The 19622-nt window shown below is 40.2% G+C and overlaps 1 protein-coding gene across 2 annotated transcripts in view; it reads right to left on the bottom strand.

The window, feature by feature from the left end:
* The window catches only part of LOC132395570 (E3 ubiquitin-protein ligase HECW1-like), a 437822-nt gene that overhangs the window by 289003 nt on the left and 129197 nt on the right, over positions 1 to 19622 (bottom strand). For both annotated transcript variants that reach the window (XM_059972368.1, XM_059972369.1), the window contains exon 3: positions 4117 to 4224. In XM_059972368.1, the coding sequence (XP_059828351.1) occupies positions 4117 to 4224 (108 nt within the window). The remainder of the gene's footprint in view (positions 1 to 4116; positions 4225 to 19622) is intronic.

Here is a 19622-nt window from a genome sequence, read left to right as displayed (position 1 = left end):
AATGGATAATGCCAATTGTTTCTGATGGACACAGGAGCCACCTACTAGACAACCCTACATCAAGGTCTAGTACGAAAAATATTGCATAACCTAAAAAGGGTCACAGCCTATTAATGTCCCAAAATCAGACCCGGTGGAGGTTTATATCATAACTTTCTACTTTCCCCGGATGTGCCTGTAAACTTATATGGATGAGATTTATGATGTAATTTGTGAGCTACGATTACCTGCATTCCTGGGGGACTTACTGTGTGTATACTGTACCAGAAGTCCATTACAGAGGCCAAGAGATTCTGGATGATTCCCTTTTTCGCATATGGGACTGCTGGGCTGTCTTGGGACATGATTAATATGCATCAGCTTTGGCGAAGACAGTGAATGAGACCACTACGCCTTTGATCAAACGCAGCAAGCGCTAACCAAGTTGTCGGCAGAACTAGTGGTTGTTACAGAACAGAATGGCTTTGGATTTTATTCTATCAGAAAAGGGTGCACTTGTGCCCTGATGGAGCAAGAATGCTCTACTTACATAATTGATGAATCAGAAATTATAACTAACTTGGCCAACCACATCCAAGAAGCTCCCCAAAGAGATGAGGGAAGTAGGAGATCAGTATCACAACCTTTACCCTGTGGGAGGTGGGAGGTGGACTTTCAGGGCACTGGGAGGATGGTGGGCAACTGCTGGGCATCATGGTATTATAATAATAGCCATTATTCTTTTACGAATTTTGTGTGAAATAACAGGACAAAGGAGAGGATATTAAGGAAAGGACTGGCTGCTCGCTGAAGTAGGTGGATAAAAAGGGAATTTTGGGTAGGGCATTGAAATTGTATCATTGCTTTATATACATATATATGCATATCTCAATCACTGTATTTGACGAAATGTAGTGTCGCAAAATAACAAAAAGGAGGGAATATGGAAATGTACTTGTAATAACAAAATGGTATTTCTGTCTGTAACCAAATGGAACCTGTATTGTACAGGAGTGCTTTGCTACTAGTGTTCATGCAACATTATGCCGATGGACCCTGAGTGTATTGTAAACTGCAGGATTCAGTTAGTGGAAGAATACCAAGTACACTGATTAAGCAGAAATGGTTATACCCTGTCCTTGAACTGAGGTGTGGGTAGCCACACTTGATAAAAGGGGTGACTATGCTGTCTGTATTTTCAAAGCTAACACCAGCTTGCATGGTGCTAGATTTCCCTTGCTGCAAGTAAAATAAACACGCTTATGACTGATCCACTCTGATTTATTTGTTGTTTGCTATGGAACATGGTGGAAAGATGCTCGACGCATTGCTGGCTTTCAAAGTATCTATTGTTATGTTCAAATAAAAGGATTTTGTTCTTGAATGTACATAGATGGAGGGGGAGTTATGATAGCACTCAATGGCAACTTATTTGAGTTCATCTGCAGATACAGCTTGATTTCCACCTTTATGTCTCTCTTTTTTTCTTTTCAGGGTGGATGGGGTTTTGTTGAAGACCTTGACCTGGGGTTACACACAGACTTCGGTTCTTTGCAATGGTGGGACCTATTCCTGGAGGCTCACGACTGGCCGCTTTTCCAAATCCCAAGGACACGGCGTAGAAGGCAAGTGTGCCTTTGGGTTTCGAGGTTTCGCAGCCCTGTCGACGGGCTGATTCTATGCCGGTGCTGCCACCTGAAGTGTGACAGGATACAAACAGAACATCGGGAGCAGCGGATCAGCTGTCAGAGGTTCTGTACTAGATGAATCGCACTCTCTCGCTCAGTGGCGGGAGGAGTTCTCAGGTCAGAGAACTTGGGGGGGAGAAAGCAGTGCAACAGACTTTATCAGAAAGTTGCTTTGTCACGTCTCCCCTCCCACTGTGAAAGGAGACACCTTTTTTTCCCCTTTATTAGAGAGCGAGAAAGTCTATCGGTTGTCGAATTGTCGGGTAAACAATTAGTTTGTGTTGTACTACAGATCATGGTCTTTTTTGGGGGCTTTGCTATTGCTTGCTTGGTGGGTGGAGGGTGCTGATGCTTTTTTTGCTGAAGTAAGTCAGAGAGGGGGAGGATTGTTGCTTGTGCTTGGGGCGAGTAGGGGGGCTTTGGGCTTCTAACAATTTTACTGTCACTCATTCTTTAGGGGAACTCCTCTGTCTTCGTGGGTGTCTGCGAAGAACAAGAATTTCAGGATGTATATTGTATACATTTCTCCAATATTAAATGAAACTATTCAATGTGGCCTTATAATTTGTAATATTTCATAATTGTAACTGTTGGCTGAACTTGACCTCCTGCATTATGTTCAATAGTGCAATGGTCTACATTAAGAATATTCCCTTGATCTGTTGCATAAAACAACAACAACAAATTCAATGTAAATAGCAGTTTCTCAGAGCATAATTACACTCAGCAATGGCAATTTCTCATTGCAAGATGCTCTTCGTTGTGAAACAACAACTGGCAGGAAAAGTCCTGTTGGTCAAAACGCACATGAATCCTGATGAAATCCTTCCCTTGATGGTAATGGAAATAATAAGAAAAGCCACAAAAGACGACATTAGCATAATGTGTGTCTCTTTGTACTCGGTAGAATCTGTGTGGCTTGTCCAAATGAAGCCCTCAGGGGAAGTGACAACTAGGACTGTCATGCCTCAGACAGAGACCCTGCTCCTGTTTGTACGAAGTGCGCGTTTCTATCCCTGCTAATGCTGAAAAATAAATCAGGATGCATCCAAGTGCATTTCCATCAGATCTTGAGCAGTTTTTGTTTCACATTCAGAACTCCATATCTATTTGAAAATAAAGTGGAGTGGAACATGTACGAAAATCTAAGCTTAAATAATGAACTTCCAAAGATTTCTTGCTGCGTTCATCTGCTGGTGTGATCATACTATTTAAATAAGGCTGGTCAGCATTCATAAGATAGAAATTGCTAGACAACAAAGAATCATCGAGTTTGCCATCTACCGCTCTTACAGTTGTATGAAACAGCAAAAATGGAGTTGTTGATTAATTGCAGCAATTAAGCACTGTCTATTTGCCTCTATCAGTTGCATAAACAGCATGATCAATGGAAAGATATTATATTAAAAAAGTTCACTGCAGATGCAGAAGCACATTCAGCAAGAGCACCCAGATGAAGAACGGCATTCACAAAAATTGCAAAAAATACACCAAACCATTCCAGTAAAATGAACTTTAGTTACATTTAACGTATCTCCAAGAAACTGCACTTACAACATCTCCCAATTACTCCTCGATTTGTAAGTTGACAGCTGGTACAGATAATTTTGCAAATTGACTCAGCATTTACTGCTCTAGAGAAAAAAATGCACTGCACCTCCAGTGCCTTATTTCGTTCATTACAGCTCTTTGCAGTAAAAAGTTGCCTATTCTGCTGAATGAACGATGGGAACCTGACAGCATCAGAAGGAAATCTGAGTTAGCAAAATAATTAAGGGAATGGTCTACGGTACGCAGGGAAGTCCAGGATTCATGACTGAAATCATATGTCTACTATCAAGCTTCCAATGACTGCAGAAGATTTTTGACTGCCCTTTTCATTATGGTTTTCAGTGTTATGGAGAATTCAATACGATCTGCACAGCATTCCAATTCTCTGGGAAGGAACCACGTGAACCAAGTCTCCTTAATCTGCATCTATTATAATAAAATCAGTACTAAGGCAAAAGAAACTTTTTGCAGATAAGATTTTCTAAGTGATATGCAATTTACCTAATTATTTTTAATTAAAGCAAAATCTGTATTGAAGTAGAAGATTTGTCCGCATTTCACATTTATTTTGGCACGGCAGAGACAAGCAGCCTGAAACTAACTGCCAGAAGGAACCCATGGTGTGGGGCAAATTTATGGAGGAAAAAGAATATTTCAGGTCCTATTGACATGAAACATCGACAGTTTATCTTATGGAAGCTGCTAGGCACACCGAGTTCCTCTAGCAGGGGATTTGTTGCTCCATATTCTAGCATCTACAGTTCCTTGTGTCTCTGCAAACAATCTAAACATGTTTTCTTTAAATTACCTGCATCAAAGCATATAATGTTCAATAAGCAAATAAAAACTAAAGATTGCATCCTTTAAAGTAGTTAGCATAGGCAGTCATTGTACTTACGCTCCACAAAGTAGGAACTTGGCTCGATTTTCCAAATGATCTGTCCTTGGTGTGAACCATTAACTCCACGGTTTTTGTAATCCAGGAAGTTTTCAGAGAGAATCTCATCTGTAATTGAAAGGAAACAGAATTTACAAGATTATTTTACAAAGGTGACATCTCAATCACAGCACGTCATGTCTCATTGGATTAAGGGGCAGTCAGAAACCTTGTCAGTTTCAAAGAAAGAACAAACACAAATAAAATGACTGCTAAACCACGATAAGGGCGACATCTTCAGATGGTTGACAACACAATGTGAATGAGATTTGAGTACTTGACAGATATAGTTTGAACCCTAAGGATACAAAATGACCTATACATCAAGCTCTGCTATTTTCTTTATTATATACACTGAATGAACAGCCCATGGGAAGGGAAAGTTATCTTATTTTCAGTCAGGTATAACAGGCCGGGGTAACATTGATGCTCGCTGTATGATATGCTTTCTTGAGGTATGATGATGAATAAATGTGACATTATGGTTGCACTTTTATTGAAAAATGTTGTTTGTTTAATCACCAGGCAACTTACTGTCCAGTGTTAAAAACAGATAATTGAAGTATTTATCTTCTTATAAGCTTAGGCAAATGTACAATTAATATAGATTTTTTTAGTCAATCTTTTGAAATTGTTTATATTATTTACTTTCTGTACGTTTTCTTCTATTTTACTGAAGTTGTGTCATGATTCAGTTTGTGAAACTGTACGTGTGATTCTCCATTCTGAACAGCCATTGAACTAACATGTTAAATGTCATTCCTTCTCTGCAAATACATCCTGCCCTGCTAAGTATTTCCAGTTTTACCTCAGCTTTCATATCTGCATATGGTCAAAATAAGTGGTGTATCATTCAACTGTGAGAAACAAAGAAACTCAGTGAGTAACTGGCATCTGCAGTCATAATTCCAGCACACATCAGTAAGTTGTAGGGGTACAGTTTAGTTTTCTTTCCTTTAACCCAGGATTTCAAGACATTATAATGACAGTACCGTCATCGAGTTTCAGCACAGCCCAAAAACTGTTTCCTTATCTTTATGACCTAATTTTAAAGCACTCTCAACAAAAGTGCTGTGGACACTTCTGAAATGTGGTGATTCCCAATGGCATATGATGCTCCAATCACAGATGAAAATTGCATGAGTGTCACCCTTTGCAACATCCATACACGTGTCTTTAAAGAATATTGGATTCATTACAGTATAGGGGCCATTTAGATCATGCCACCTCCTTGGGCAACAATCCATTCATTCTCATTGTCAAACACAATTCTGCAAAATACCTCCCTAACTATAAACACGAGAAAGTCTGCAGATGCTGGAAATCCAAAGCCACACACACAAAATACTGGAGGAACTCAGCAGGTCAGGCAGCATCTATGGAAATGAATAAACAGTCAAGTTTTGGGCTGAGACCCTTCTTCAGCAGTGAAAAGGAAGGCAGAAGATGCCAGAATAAAAAGGTGGGGGGAGGGGGGAGAGGCTACTTGGAAGGTGATAGATCAAGCCAGATGGATGGGAAAGGTCAAGGGCTGCAAAAGAAGGAATCTGATAGGAGAGATGAATGGACTATCAGAAAAAGTGAAGGAGGAAGGGACCCAGGGGAAATAAAAGGCAAGTGAAAAGAAGTTAAAGGTCAGAGTGGGGAATAGAGAAGAAAGGGTATGAGGGTAGTTTTTAAATGGAAGGAGAAATTATATTCATGCCATCAGGTTGGATGCTACACAAACGGAATATAAGGTGTTGCTCCTCCGCCCTGAGGGTGGCCTCATTTCCCTAACTACCTACCTATCAAGGCAACACACACAAAATGCCTGAGGAACTTAACAAGCCAGGCAGCTTCTATGGAAAAGAGTAAAAAGTCAGCATTTCAGGCTGAGACCCTTCTTCAGGATCAGAAATGATGACTAATTATGCTGCCTGGCCTGCTGAGTTTCTCCAGCATTTTTGTGCATTGCTTTGTATTTCCAGCATCTGCATATTTTCTCGTGTTTGTGTACCTACCAAATTTATTTTTGGAAACTATGATCATTTCCAAAGCCCCTACAGGCATTGTGCTCCAGATCAGAACCTCTTCATGCATTAAAAAAAAATGTTTCTTCACATCCACTGAATCTTTTGTCCCCCACCTTCCCACTTTGAAGCCATGCCCCTTGCCCTTGAACATGGTTGGTGAGAATAGCAACTACACTTTTAACTTTCCCTACCAACTTTTAAAGGACAATTGAAAATGCTTCAGTGGCCCAACTGGCCATCTGGCATTTAACACCAGGCTGAGGCATACCAACTTGAAGCAATATAACATCAGCTTTTAGATGAGAGAATTAAACAAGCTGCTCAAAGTTTGGAGTCATTTTTACAAGCATGTGTCAAACTTGCATGGAGACATCCCATTAGGTATATGAATAAGAATGGGTAATAATGATTATTTTCCCATTGGCTTTAATATAGTCGTGGAAGCACCACTGTACTGTCAAAAGATAAAATTATGTCTGAAAAAAAAATCACCAACTGTGTTAAGCGATCTCTTATCAAAAATAAATCAACACTTAAAACAAACCAGTCTTAAACAAGTTAATCAATTTAATAACTATTTTTTATTTCTAAGTAATTATACAGTAATGCTGTATAATTACAGAAATAAAAAAAATAGTTTTTAAAGACCAGCAATATAGTTTTAAAAAATTGTGGTTGCTCCAATTTGACAAAATGTTTGATGAGGTAAAATTGATTACCTGGTTAATATTGTGAAAAGTTATATCAAGAAACGATCATAATAAAATCCTGCATAAAATGTTATTGAATAAGAATTCAGCATGTGAGATTCGATTATCAGTCAGTGTTTAAACTGGGTCGTGAAATGGTTGTTTTTGCGTAGGCAGAGCTTATTTATTAATAGCAGTCGCTCTGTGTGGGAGATATTCACCACGGCCGTGCTGCAAGCATGAGTGTTAAGACTAGAAACAGAAAATGCTGGAAACACTCACAGCAGGTCAGGTAGCATTGTGTGGAGAGGAAAACAATTAGCATCTTCAGTTACTGACCCTTTCTTTATTAGGTCATGAGAAGTGCAAAATAAAAGAGGTGTGTTTTAAGTTGCAGAGGGCAGGGGTTTGGAGAGGTGAAGGAAACAAAGGTGTTGATTGTGATAGGGTGGAGAACAAAGTTGAGCCACATGAGACTGCAGATGCTACAGCCTGGAGCAAACTAATCTGCTCAAGGAATAGCTTCTTTGGAAGAAAAAGTCCAGACAATGACTGGAGTAGAGAGTTCTTCATCTGGATTGCTTGTGATAAAATTATTTCAGTACTTTGTTTTTGATGGATGAGTGATGGCAATTAGGGAGACAATAAAGGAAAGATTGAACCTGCTGAAGCTGTAAGAAGCAGAGGTGCTTCGGAAATTGCACCGTCTCGGATCATAAGACCCTGCAGCAAATAGTGAGGTCAGCTGAAGGGATCATCGGGGTCTCTCTTCCTGCTATTACAGACATTGACACCACACGCTGCATCCGCAAAGCTAACAGTATTGTGAAGGACCCCACGCACCCCTCATACAAACTCTTCTCCCTCCTGCCATCTGGCAAAAGGTACCTAAGTATTCGGGCTCTCACAACCGGACAGTGCAACAGTTTCTTCCCCCAAGTCATTAGACTCCTTAATTCCCAGAGTCTGGACTGACATCAACATATATATTATATATATATACACACACACACACACACACATATATATATATATATATATAAATACACACACTCTCTCTCTCTCACCACTCTCTTTGCAATTTTTGCTCATTTCTTTCTCAATTCCTGCTAAAAACATTGTTTACATCTACAGCATTTATTATTATATTGTAGTTTGCCCTTTACTATGTCTATTGTCTTGGTTATTAATTATTGTACTGTCTTGCACTGTTTTGTAGTCCATGTAGGTCTGAAGTCTAATGTAGTTTTGTGTTGTTTCAGGTAGCACCATGGACCTGGAGGAACGTTGTCTCGTTTTTACTGTGTACTGTACTGGCAGTTATGGTTGAAATGACAATAAAAGCGACTTGACTTGATTTGAACACAGCAGCCACTGGTAATGTAAAACAATAGCAAATCCTAAAAATACCTATCAGTTCAGGCAACATGTGTGGAGAGAAATAAATGAATACAGATGGATAATTTTACTTAAGAACTAGTCAGCCCTGACACAGGAAAGGTTGATTATCTGAAATTACTGAACTCAATCTTGAGTACCAAGGCCTGCAGCAGGTGAGACCAAAGATGGACTGCTGTGCCTTGAGCTTACATTGTCTTCTTTGGAACAGGGCCGGAAGCAAGAGAATAGAGATGTCAGAATGGAAATGTGACGGAGAATTAAAGCGATTGTTCACATGAAGGTCAGAATCACTCTTGCGGACTGAATGGAGGTGTTCTGTCCAGCAGCTGGTATGTCTGACGACACATGGAGCACTAAGTATGCAATTTACTGAAGAAGTCCCCCAGTGGCATGGGAAAATTCCATGTAAGGGGGAGCAGTTGGTGTTTTTGACTTGAAATTTTAGTCATTTCACTTACCACAGTTGCTGCCTGACCCAAGGAGTATGTCCAGCAGCTGCAGTTTTTCCATGCTAAATTAATGTTAACTTGTGTTATCTGGTTTGATAATAGCATCATTAGTAAGATCCTTAAATGTGCTAATGACACAGAAGAATATTTAGGAACCAGATACAAGATTCGTATACGGATTACAGACTCATTAAAATAACCTGAGTTAAGGCTAATGATCACAGAAGACCTTCAGGCTACATCCACACTAGACCGGATAATTTTGAAAACGCCGGTTTCGACTAAAAACGATAGGCATCCACACTATGCGTTTTTGAAAATATCTCTACCCACACTGAAACGGAGATTTTGGCGAATCTCCTCCTCCTGCGCATGCGCAGGACACATCTACCGAAAACAAGTGACATGTTTGGTGTCGAAACTCGCCGTAAAAGTGCGCGTTTGTATAAGTTACAGACCAGAAAAACTTAAAACGACGGACAGCTGTTGGCTCTCGTGCAGAATAACTCAAAGCTAAAAAAAACAAATACTGGAGCGTACGGCGGCAACCAACAGGGAGTTCAATGACTGATTGACCTGGCTGACTAACTCTGTTGCATTAATAAAGTACCTTGTTAAATGTATAAAACATGTCTGCATCAGTGTTATCTTGTATTTCCATACAATGTTACATCCGGCTGTTACACATCTATTGTCAGAGAAGTACTTGCATAAATAAGTAAACCACCTTCATACGAGCAAGGACAGAAAACAGGGCAAAGTGAGTAAAGTATACTTGTTTATTCAGTAAGTTATGGGTCAAAGTATTTGGTGAGTACATTTCTAACTCTTCTGGCTTCAGTCTCTTGGCCGTCTGTTCTGAAATTGCTAGGTTGCGTTCAAGAAAACAATTAAATAGTGCGCTGCTGTCTGATAGCGTTTTCAGAAGTCTCCGGTTACGCTGTCCACATTGATCTGCTCGAGCAGCGTTTTCAAAAATAACCCACCCTGGAAAGCGTTTCTGAAAAGCTCCATTTTCGGGGGACGAAAACGCCGTTTTAGTGTAGATGGAGGGTAAAAACGAAGAGAAAAATCTTCGGTTACGGATTTATCCGGCATAGTGTGGATGTAGCCTCAGTGTAAAGTTTTATCGGCCAAATTTAATTACCAGGTTGTGACATCGGTCACTTATAGCTGTGGAACTGAGGAGAACTTTAGAATTACATAATGTGATAAGGCTTTTATTAAAGTGAGTAGGGTATTGGGTGCAGTACCAGGGCTCTGAAAGATGGGTATTGTAAAGTTGACTGTAAACAATTTGGTCTGGCTATAATGGAAAACGAACATATTTTATTTATTCAAGTAATATTACATTTTGCGACATCTGCTAAATACACAGAGAGGCTTTTTATGTTTTCCCAAAGATATTATACATCTGCTTATTTTTATATCCAATGAGAGTGAGACCAAAGTTAAATACCTGCCTCAGCTTTTAAGAACATCTGTGTATTTGGCCTTCTATTGGGCAGAGTTCATTATATGCTTACTATACACAGTGAATACAAACATTGATAAGTTGAACCAATCATTCTTAAAGAGAGATTTTCAGCTGGGTGAGAGGAAGTATGATTCACTAGGCACCACAAACATCACCCCTTCAACTGTTGACCCTAAGATGGCTCTCCATCACCCACCTTTTCCAGCACTGCATCTCCCTTTTTGTTAAAAGTAAGATGGAGTAGTGGTTATATTACTCATCCCAGAATATAGGTCAAAAAACATGAGTTCAAATCCCACTGTGGCATCAGAGGAATTTAGGTTGAGTCATTAAGTAAATCTGGGATAAAAAGGTAGAATTAGTGAGGATGACCATGAAACAAACAGATTGCTTTAAGACAAAAATTCAATCTTTTAGATAACTAAATCTTTTAGAAATGTGGCCTACAGTTATCTTCATTGTGTACAAATGAAAGTATAGTAGATTAACTCGGGAAGACACCGAGGTCAGCAGGAGCACGTTGGGCTGAAAAGTATCTCTTTCTATGGCGTAGGACTAATCTTCTTCCTTCCCTGATAGCCTCTGACAGGATTGACTTTTAACTGTCCTCTGAAGCCATTCAGATAAATTAGACTGTTCACGGGCAGTTAAGGAAGGGTAATAATAGCCTTCAATCATCACTGTGAATGAGTTAAGATCCTGTTTGGTCAGCTCAGGAGGATTGTCCACCTTTGGCAAGCAGCTGTCACTGCTTTTCTAGTGTCGGCATTTCCGGATCAAATTGATATGAGGTCTAGCCAGATGAACAGAAGCAGATAACTTGGCATCTCAAGCCTGCTCCATCATTTGATTAGATTGTGGCTGTACTGCATCTTGATTCCTATTTCATTAAAATAAGACAGATTAAACAGCTGAGTTGTTAAAACCACAGCCTGCTGCCCTCTCAGATGGATGCAAAATAATACTCACAGCTCTTTACCCAAGAAGGGTGAAAGAGGAATTCCTGGTTGTTCCAAGGTTAAGTGGCCCCCCAGTGACTGGCAGCTGAAGCAGATTATTGAAATAATGGAATGTAATTCAGACACAGTACTCTGTCCTAGCTCTACTAAACTGTTGTTTAGTGCTGCTAACCAGGGGTAGTATTTCTCGATTTATAAGCTTTCAAGAGTGTTGAAGTAGATCTCAAGACGATATATCCCGTTTGGCTCTCTTTACCCTTGAAGCCAGTTGCAAAAAGAATCTGAGCAGTATTTAGGAGGTAACTACGTACAGGCTATGAATTATCTAGTTGTTGCTCACAGCCTTGTTGCATGAGTTATCACAATGTTTTCATCTTTCAGGATTTTATATCCAATAACACTTTGGCAGTACCTTGGGATTGAGGAAAGCTTGTTTCATTTTGGATCTGAGATGATTGATAAGGCCAAAGTGGGAATCACAGTCTCTTACACAGTTAAGGCAAGAAACGTCTGATGGTTTGGCATTGGGTACCTTGTGGGATTATATTCTGTTTCTTCATCTTGTGCAGGATTCCTGTGTGTTCCTGATGCATGGATTCAAGATTTTCAGTAACAACCCAAAGGTTTCTTCAGTCTAAATGCCGTATGCCAGGGATTCTCAGGAGTATAAGGGAATTTCAAAGGGCTCTGAGCACACCCTGCATCTTCACCTCTGTCTGCCTGAATATTTCTTGAATACTTCCCTCCATCAGCCACAAGCAATGTATGTTTTATGCATGGTTATTTATTTAAAATCTCAGCTATAGCTATGAAAATATTCTCAGCTGCATTTGCTGCTTGAATTTTAATTTACAATGTCAATGGCACATTGTAAAAGGGAAAAAGAACATAAATAGTAAGATCTAGATATGCAGCTGGTTATGCAATAAGTAAATGCATGGTAAATTTCTAAAATTTATATTGCAAATATAAATCACAATGTCTGATATGCTCTTTATATATTGTATGAATGCAGATTTCTGACACATAGCCAGTTGTCCATCATTAAAAGAAAACAAAAATCACAACCAAGGAACAAACAATGAACAAACATCTCAACTAGAAGACTACCATAATAGAATTAATGATGTGTGGCGGGGTAGAGACAGGTCTCTGCCAAAGGAGGTGTAAGATGTTCCACCCCTGCAGGTCACCCTTGGGCAAGGTTTAGCACCTGCTTGGACCCGCACCCCCCTCCCCAACCCACTATCAGGATCACATGAAACCATGGGAGCAGCTGGTGCATATCACAAGTCCTGGTTATGTGACCACTGACACCAGGCAGACAATCCCTGACGAGTATTGATAATGGCTGGGTCACTGCCAGCAGAAGAAGGCAATGGCAAATCACTTCTGTAGAAAAATTAGCCAAGAACAATCCATGGTTATGAGACCATGATCACGTATGTCATTCATAGTGATGATAAGATAGCTCATGAATTATAGTGAGTTCAAAAATGATATCTGAATGAAAGCAGAATGAAATTGATATTACTATTCTGCATATTTCTGAACCAGAGAAAGTCATTTTTAAATGAAAATGGAAACATTTCATTTATTATGACTGTTACCATATCTATACACCTCTATAAGATCACTCCTCATTCCCCTATGCTCCAATGAAAGAAGGCTCAACCTCTCTCCATTATTTAGTCCCTTTGAGCCTTGGCAACATCTTTGTAAACCTCCTCTGCACTCTTCCCATAGCAAGCAGCCTCACCCATGGCTTGCAACATAACATCACAACCTTTATGCTAAGTCTCAGCTCACTCTGTCTGAAGACGAACTGTCAATCGACATCTTTAATAAACCTACCAATTCCCACAGTTATCCTGAATATACCTCTTCCCATCCTGTCTCCTGTAAAAATGCTATTCCCTTTTCTTAGTTCCTTTGCCTTCACCCCATCTGTTCCCAGAATGCGATCCAAGATATCCTCCTTTTTCAAAGAACGAGGTTTCCCTTCTTCTCCTTCACCGTTGATGCTGCCCTCAATTGCAACTCCTCCATTTCCCGTACGTCCCCACTCACCCCATCTTCCTACTGCCTTATCCATGTTAACAGTTCCTCTTGTCCTTACCTACCACCCCATGAGCCTCCACATCCCACACATCATCCTCTGCAACTTATGCCATTTCCAGAGGGATCCGGCCACTAAACCTGCCTTTACTACCTCGCACAACACACACAAAATGCTGGTGGTACACAGCAGGCTAGGCAGCATCTATAGGGAGAAGCACTGTCGACGTTTCAGGCCGAGATCCTTAGTCAGGACTAACCGAAAGGAAAGATAGTAAAAGATTTGAAAGTAGTGGGGGGAGGGGAAAATGCGAAATGATAGGAGAAGACTGGAGGGGGTGGGATGAAGCTAAGAGCTGGAAAGGTGATTTGGCGAAAGTGATACAGAGCTGGAGAAGGGAAAGGATCATGGGACGGGAGGCCTCAGGGGAAAGAAAGGGGGGGAGCACCAGAGGGAGATGGAGAACAGGCAAACAACTAAATATGTCAGGGATGGGGTAAGAAGGGGAGGAGGGGAGACCGTTTCGCGGAACACCTATGCTCGGTCTGCCAGAAAAAGCAGGATCTCCCAGTGGCCACACATTTTAATTCCACGTCCCATTCCCATTCTGATATGTCTATCCATGGCCTCCTCTATTGTCAAAATGAATCTAAACTCAGGCTGGAGGAACAACAGCTTATATACCGGCTGGGTAGCCTCCAACCTGATGGCATGAACATTGACTTCTCTAACTTCCGTTAATGCCCCTCCTCCCCTTCTTACCCCATCCCTGACATATTTAGTTGTTTGCCTGTTCTCCATCTCCCTCTGGTGCTTCCCCCCCCCTTTCTTTCTCCTGAGGCCTCCCGTCCCATGATACTTTCCCTTCTCCAGCTCTGTATCACTTTCACCAATCACCTTTCCAGCTCTTAGCTTCATTCCACCCCCTCCAGTCTTCTCCTATCATTTTGCGTTTCCCCCTCCCCCCACTACTTTCAAATCTCTTACTACCTTTCCTTTCTGTTAGTCCTGACAAAGGGTCTCGACCCGAAACGTCGACAGCGCTTCTCCCTATAGATGCTGCCTGGCCTGCTGTGTTCCACCAGCATTTTGTGTGTGTTGTTGCTTGAATTTCCAGCATCTGCAGATTTCCTCGTGTTTGCTCTTTACTACCTCCCCTCCACTTTCCATAGGGATAATTCCCTCCACAATTCCCTTGTCCATTCATCCCTCCTGGCACTTATCCCTCAAGCAGCCTAAATGCTGCACCTGTCCATTTACCTCTCCCTCACCTCCATTCAGGGTCCCAAACAGTGTGTCCAAGTGAGGCAACGCTTCAATTGTGAATCTGCTGGTGTCATCTATCACGTCCAGTGCTCACAATGCTGCCTCCTCTACACTGGTGAGACCCATTGTAAATGGGCAACTGCTTCAGTGAGCCCTGCACTGCATCTGCCAAAAGTCGTACTTCCTGGTGGCCAAACATTTTAATTCCTCAGGGTGGAGGAACAACACCTCATGTCATTTGGGTAGTCTCCAACCTGAGGGCATGAATATCAACTTCTCCTTCCAGTAATTTTTTTCCTTCTCCTTCCCCTCTTCTTCTATTCCTCACTCTGTTCTTTACCTCTTCTTACCTGCCTATCTCTTCCCCCTGGGTCCCTTCCTTCTTTTTGCAATCCCCTGTGTTCAACTCTCCTCTCCTATCAGACTCCTTCTTCTCTAGCCCTTTACCTTTCCCACCGCAAAAAGTTGGCTTGCAGGTACAACAGGTCATCAAGAAGGCAAACGGAATGTTGGCCTTCATTGCTAAAGGACTTGAATTCAAGAGCAGGGAGGTCATACAGGGTACTGGTGAGGCCACACCTGGAGTACTATGTGCAGTTCTGGTCTCCATACTTGAGGACGGATATACTGGCTTTGGAGGCAGTGCAGAGGAGGTTCACCAGGTTGATTCCAGGGATGAAGGGGTTAACCTATGAGGACAGATTGAGTCGCCTGGGACTATACTCTCTGGAGTTCAGAAGAATGAGAGGGGATCTTTTAGAAACATACAAAATTTTGAAAGGGATAGATAAGATAGAAGTCGGAAATTTGTTTCCATTGGTAGGTGAGACTAGAACTAGGGGACATTGCCTCAAGATTCAGGGGAGAAGATTTAGGACAGAGATGAGGAGAAACTGTTTTTCCAAAAGAGTGGTGAATCTGTGGAAATCTCTGCCTAGGGAAGCAGTTGAGGCTTCTTCACTAAATATATTTAAGAAACAGTTAGATAGATTTTTACATAGTAAGGGAATTAAGCGTTATGGGGAAAAGGCAGGTAGATGGAGCTGAGCTTACAGACAGATCAGATATGATCTTATTGAATGGCAGGGCAGGCTCGATGCGCTGGATGGCCTACTCCTGCTCCTATTTCTTATGTTCTTATTTTCCATCTGGCTTTATCTATCACCTTCCAGCTAGCCTCCTTCCCCTTCTCTCACCTTTTTATTCTGGAATCTTCCCCCTTCCTTTTCAGTCCTGAAGTAGGGTCTCACCCAAAACGTCAGCCATTTATTAATTTCCACAGATACTGCCCGACCTGCTGAGTTCTTCCAGCATTTTATGTGTGTTGCTTTATACTCAGTGCCCTGACTGGTAAAGATCATGCTTTCTATCTGTGACACTACTTTCGGGGAACCGTATACCCGCACTCTTAATCTGTTCTACAACACAACTGAGGACCCTACCGCTCACTGTGAATATGCTATCCTGATCTGTCTTCCCAAAATGCAACGCCTCTTATATATCCAAATTAAACTTCATTTGCCATTCCTCAGCCCGCTTACCCAGCTGATGAAGATCCCACTGTAAATCCTGATAACCATCTTCCCTGTCAACAACATCACCTACTTTAGTGTAATCTACAAATGCACTAATCATGCTTTGTACCGTCTCATCAAAATCATTGATATATTTGAAAAATACCAAAGGGCCTAGCACAGAGTCCTGGAGAACATCACTCGTCATGGGCCTCCAGTCAGGAAGTCAAACTTCTACCATCAGCCTCTTCTTCCTAACATCAAGGCAAATGTTTTATATCGAATACTTCCTCTGTTGTAATGCAGACTAACCCCGTGAGCTCCCCATTATCTCAAGGTCTGAATACTTCATATCTCTCTCCAAGGTAAAAACAGAGGGAAAAGTACGCTGATTAAGTTAATATAATTTTATTTTTATTCAAACAAAAAGCCTTATGTTATTTTTCTAAGAACTAATCATCAAAATGACAAAAGATCTTTGTTGACTCAGAGATGCTTTTAATGCCAGAGATTTTTTTTCTCAGTCTGGAGACCAGCCTGGTTCCTCTGAGTACTGTTCTTTTAATGTCTGACTATCACTACTCACACGTCTGCTTCACTTTTCGTTCATATTATGTGCGTGTACTTGTGCTCAGATACAAGCATGAGGGAAGAGGGGCTGTATGCATCCATCTGTCCACATGGCCAATGCAACACAATGAAAATAGTGGAAGGTTTATACATTTTCTGCCTTGATTGATTCTTAGAAGCTCTAAACTGAGCCCCAAACTCCCTTCAGCAGCATGTAAATTATCCTATGTCACTACTCCAAACAATAGCAGCAAATTACTTAATACCCTGGCCAATAAGTTAAACTTATATTTTGCAGAGATGACAAAACAAGAAACAAAATTTGTAATGTATTTTCCAAATAAAAATTATAATTTATGCTCAACATTTATTTGAAATAATTAGTAGTGTTGTTTTGAAAGGCAATAGCTTATATAAGGTAAACAGAAGTACAGTTTGTTTCTTGTCACCGACAGTAATTTAAATTCTTCAGTATCAATAATGTGTTGTGTTTAGCTTTTGAAAAGAAGTAACAGTTGGCAAAGCTGAATAAAAGGAAATCTGAAACAGTTTTATTCCTTGTACATTTAATTATGTTGTGTTAACATTCACACAGCACAGCTCATTGCATCATTATTGCTGTTGAGTGCAAGATCATGGCCAATCCAATGTACTGTAAATGTTTTACATTTATCTTGTCAATGTATATAACACATCAAAATTCCAGTTCCAAGAAATGATCTTTTACCTGCAATAACTTTATTTAGTCTTAACCTCATCTAAGATATTTGAAAAGAGAACATTGTTCAGTATTTTGAGTTTAAGATCAGTCTCAAGCATAATTAATTTTACGTGACAATGCTTCAGCTTTCAATGTTCTTGTGTTAAATGATTTAGCTCAAAATATTAATCCAAAGTAAAAATAAGAAGGCCAGTTTCAATGGGGTGAGAATGGATTTGGCCCAGTTAAATCAACCAGAAGTTGACAAGCAAAGCGACACCAGAATGTGCCATGAACGAAAGCATGATCCAGGTGAGGCATATCCCTCTGAGGGGCAGAGAAGATGAAACAAATCCTAAATGATGAACGATATGTAGAAGAAGATAAAGCAAAACAAAAAGGCTGCATAGGCTAAGTGTCTGGTTGTAAGTATAAGTGAGAATCAGACAAATTATAAAAGAAGTATAGGGAAATAATAATTAAGATAAGATTGGAAAAGAGAGTTTTGGAGACAAGATCAACAATCAACAAAAATTAGGATGTAAAGATATTCTATAGACATCATAATAGGGAAAAGGTGATGGCAGGTCCATAAAGGACAAAAATGGAAACTTGTGAATGGATGTTGAAGCCTCCGGTAAGATACAGAACGAGTTCTTTGTTTCTGTTTTCACCACTGATGAGTTACTTCCAAAATAATAGTAAAGAAGCAGATACTTGCAGCATTAAAGATTGATGGACGGTTGAATTTAAAGTGAGTAAGACAGCAGGACCAGATGGGATACGTTCTGGGATCTTGACCAAAGCACAGGAGGACATCACAGTTGCTCTGATTAAAATCCAGCAATGAGTATTGGATACTAGAGTGATGTTAGAGGACTGCAGAGAAGCTAATTCCCATGTTCAAAAAGGATACAAGGATAGGCCTCGCAACTACTGAACCAATCAGTTTAACTTGGCGGTGAGAAAACTTTTAGAAATAGGGATCTGAGACAAGATGAACTGTCACTCAGAGGAAAGTAGATTAATTAAAGCAAGGCAACATTGATTTGTTGAGGGATGAGCCAATAATGGAATTGATTTGAGTAATACAGTCAATGTGATGGACATGGACTTGCAGAAGGCTCTTGGTATATTGCAACACAACAGACTTCTCAGCCAAGTTGAAACAGATGGAATGGATATCAAGCTGACTAATTAACTGACAACAAACAATTGTAGTGAATAGTTATTTTTCCTGACTAAAGGAAGTGTACATTGGCAATCCTCTGGGACAGGTGTAAAAGCCTTTGTCTTTTTTTTGAATTTATGTTAATGTCCTAAACTTGGGAACACAAGCCACAATTTCTAAATTTCTAGATGACACAGAAACTGGCAGTATTATGAACTGCAAACACGGTGGTGATAGACTGAGACAAAATATAAACATGCTGCTGGAATTGGTAGATGCATATGAGATGAATAGCACAGAAAAATGTGTGGTGATGACATTGAGTAGAAAGAATGAAGATAGGGCATATAGAACATTGTTCTAAAAGTGGTACAGGAATCGTGCACACGTTATTGGAAGTGGCAGGGCAGGTTAAAAAAAAACAGGCATACACAATTTTGATCTTTAACAGGAGAGACATAGAGTATAAATCAGGGAGGTTATGCTGAACATTTATAAAACACTGGTCTAGCCTTACTGTGCCCAACATACTGTGGTCTAGTCTGTTTGCTGCATTATAAGAATCAGAAAAAGATAGTAGAGATTTGTTCAAGAAAAGATTTGTTTGAGCATTACCTACCATCAAGAACTACAGTTACATGATAGATGTTTGATTTGAAGGTGGTTGAAGATTTGATTGAAGTACTGTGTGGTATATGAAATAATGAAGGGTCTGGACAGATTGATAGCAGGAAACTGTTCCTTTTGGTGAATGATTCAAGAACAGGAGCTGTGATGTATAAAAAAAATGGGAAAAGAATTATGAGTGACATGGTGGAGACAAATTCCATTGTTCCATTGTGGCCTTCAAGAAAGAATAGGATAAATATGTAGTAGAGGTAAAGTTGAAAGGTTACAGAAAAAGGTCCAGGGCATGGAACTAGAATGTTCCTCTGGTAGAGAGCTGTGTTGTATTAAATTTTGTAAAACATTGGATGATTATCTGAACAGTTCAAAATAATAATTTAACTCTTTTTGAACTCAGCAGGCTTGGTCTGTATGTCTGTTAATGAGTAATGTTTGTGAAGTGTCTGTGCAGATAAAACACTCTAAGTCTGTTAATGTCTAGTGTTTGCTAATAGCAGCTGGATTCTTTCCTAGTTTCAGGTACCATTAACAAGAGGATCTCTGTTAATAACTAAATGTCTGTTAGTCACT

This window comes from Hypanus sabinus, chromosome 6 (genome assembly GCF_030144855.1).
Source record: "Hypanus sabinus isolate sHypSab1 chromosome 6, sHypSab1.hap1, whole genome shotgun sequence".
Taxonomy (NCBI): domain Eukaryota; kingdom Metazoa; phylum Chordata; class Chondrichthyes; order Myliobatiformes; family Dasyatidae; genus Hypanus; species Hypanus sabinus.
This window is presented reverse-complemented; position numbering and strand designations above follow the sequence as displayed.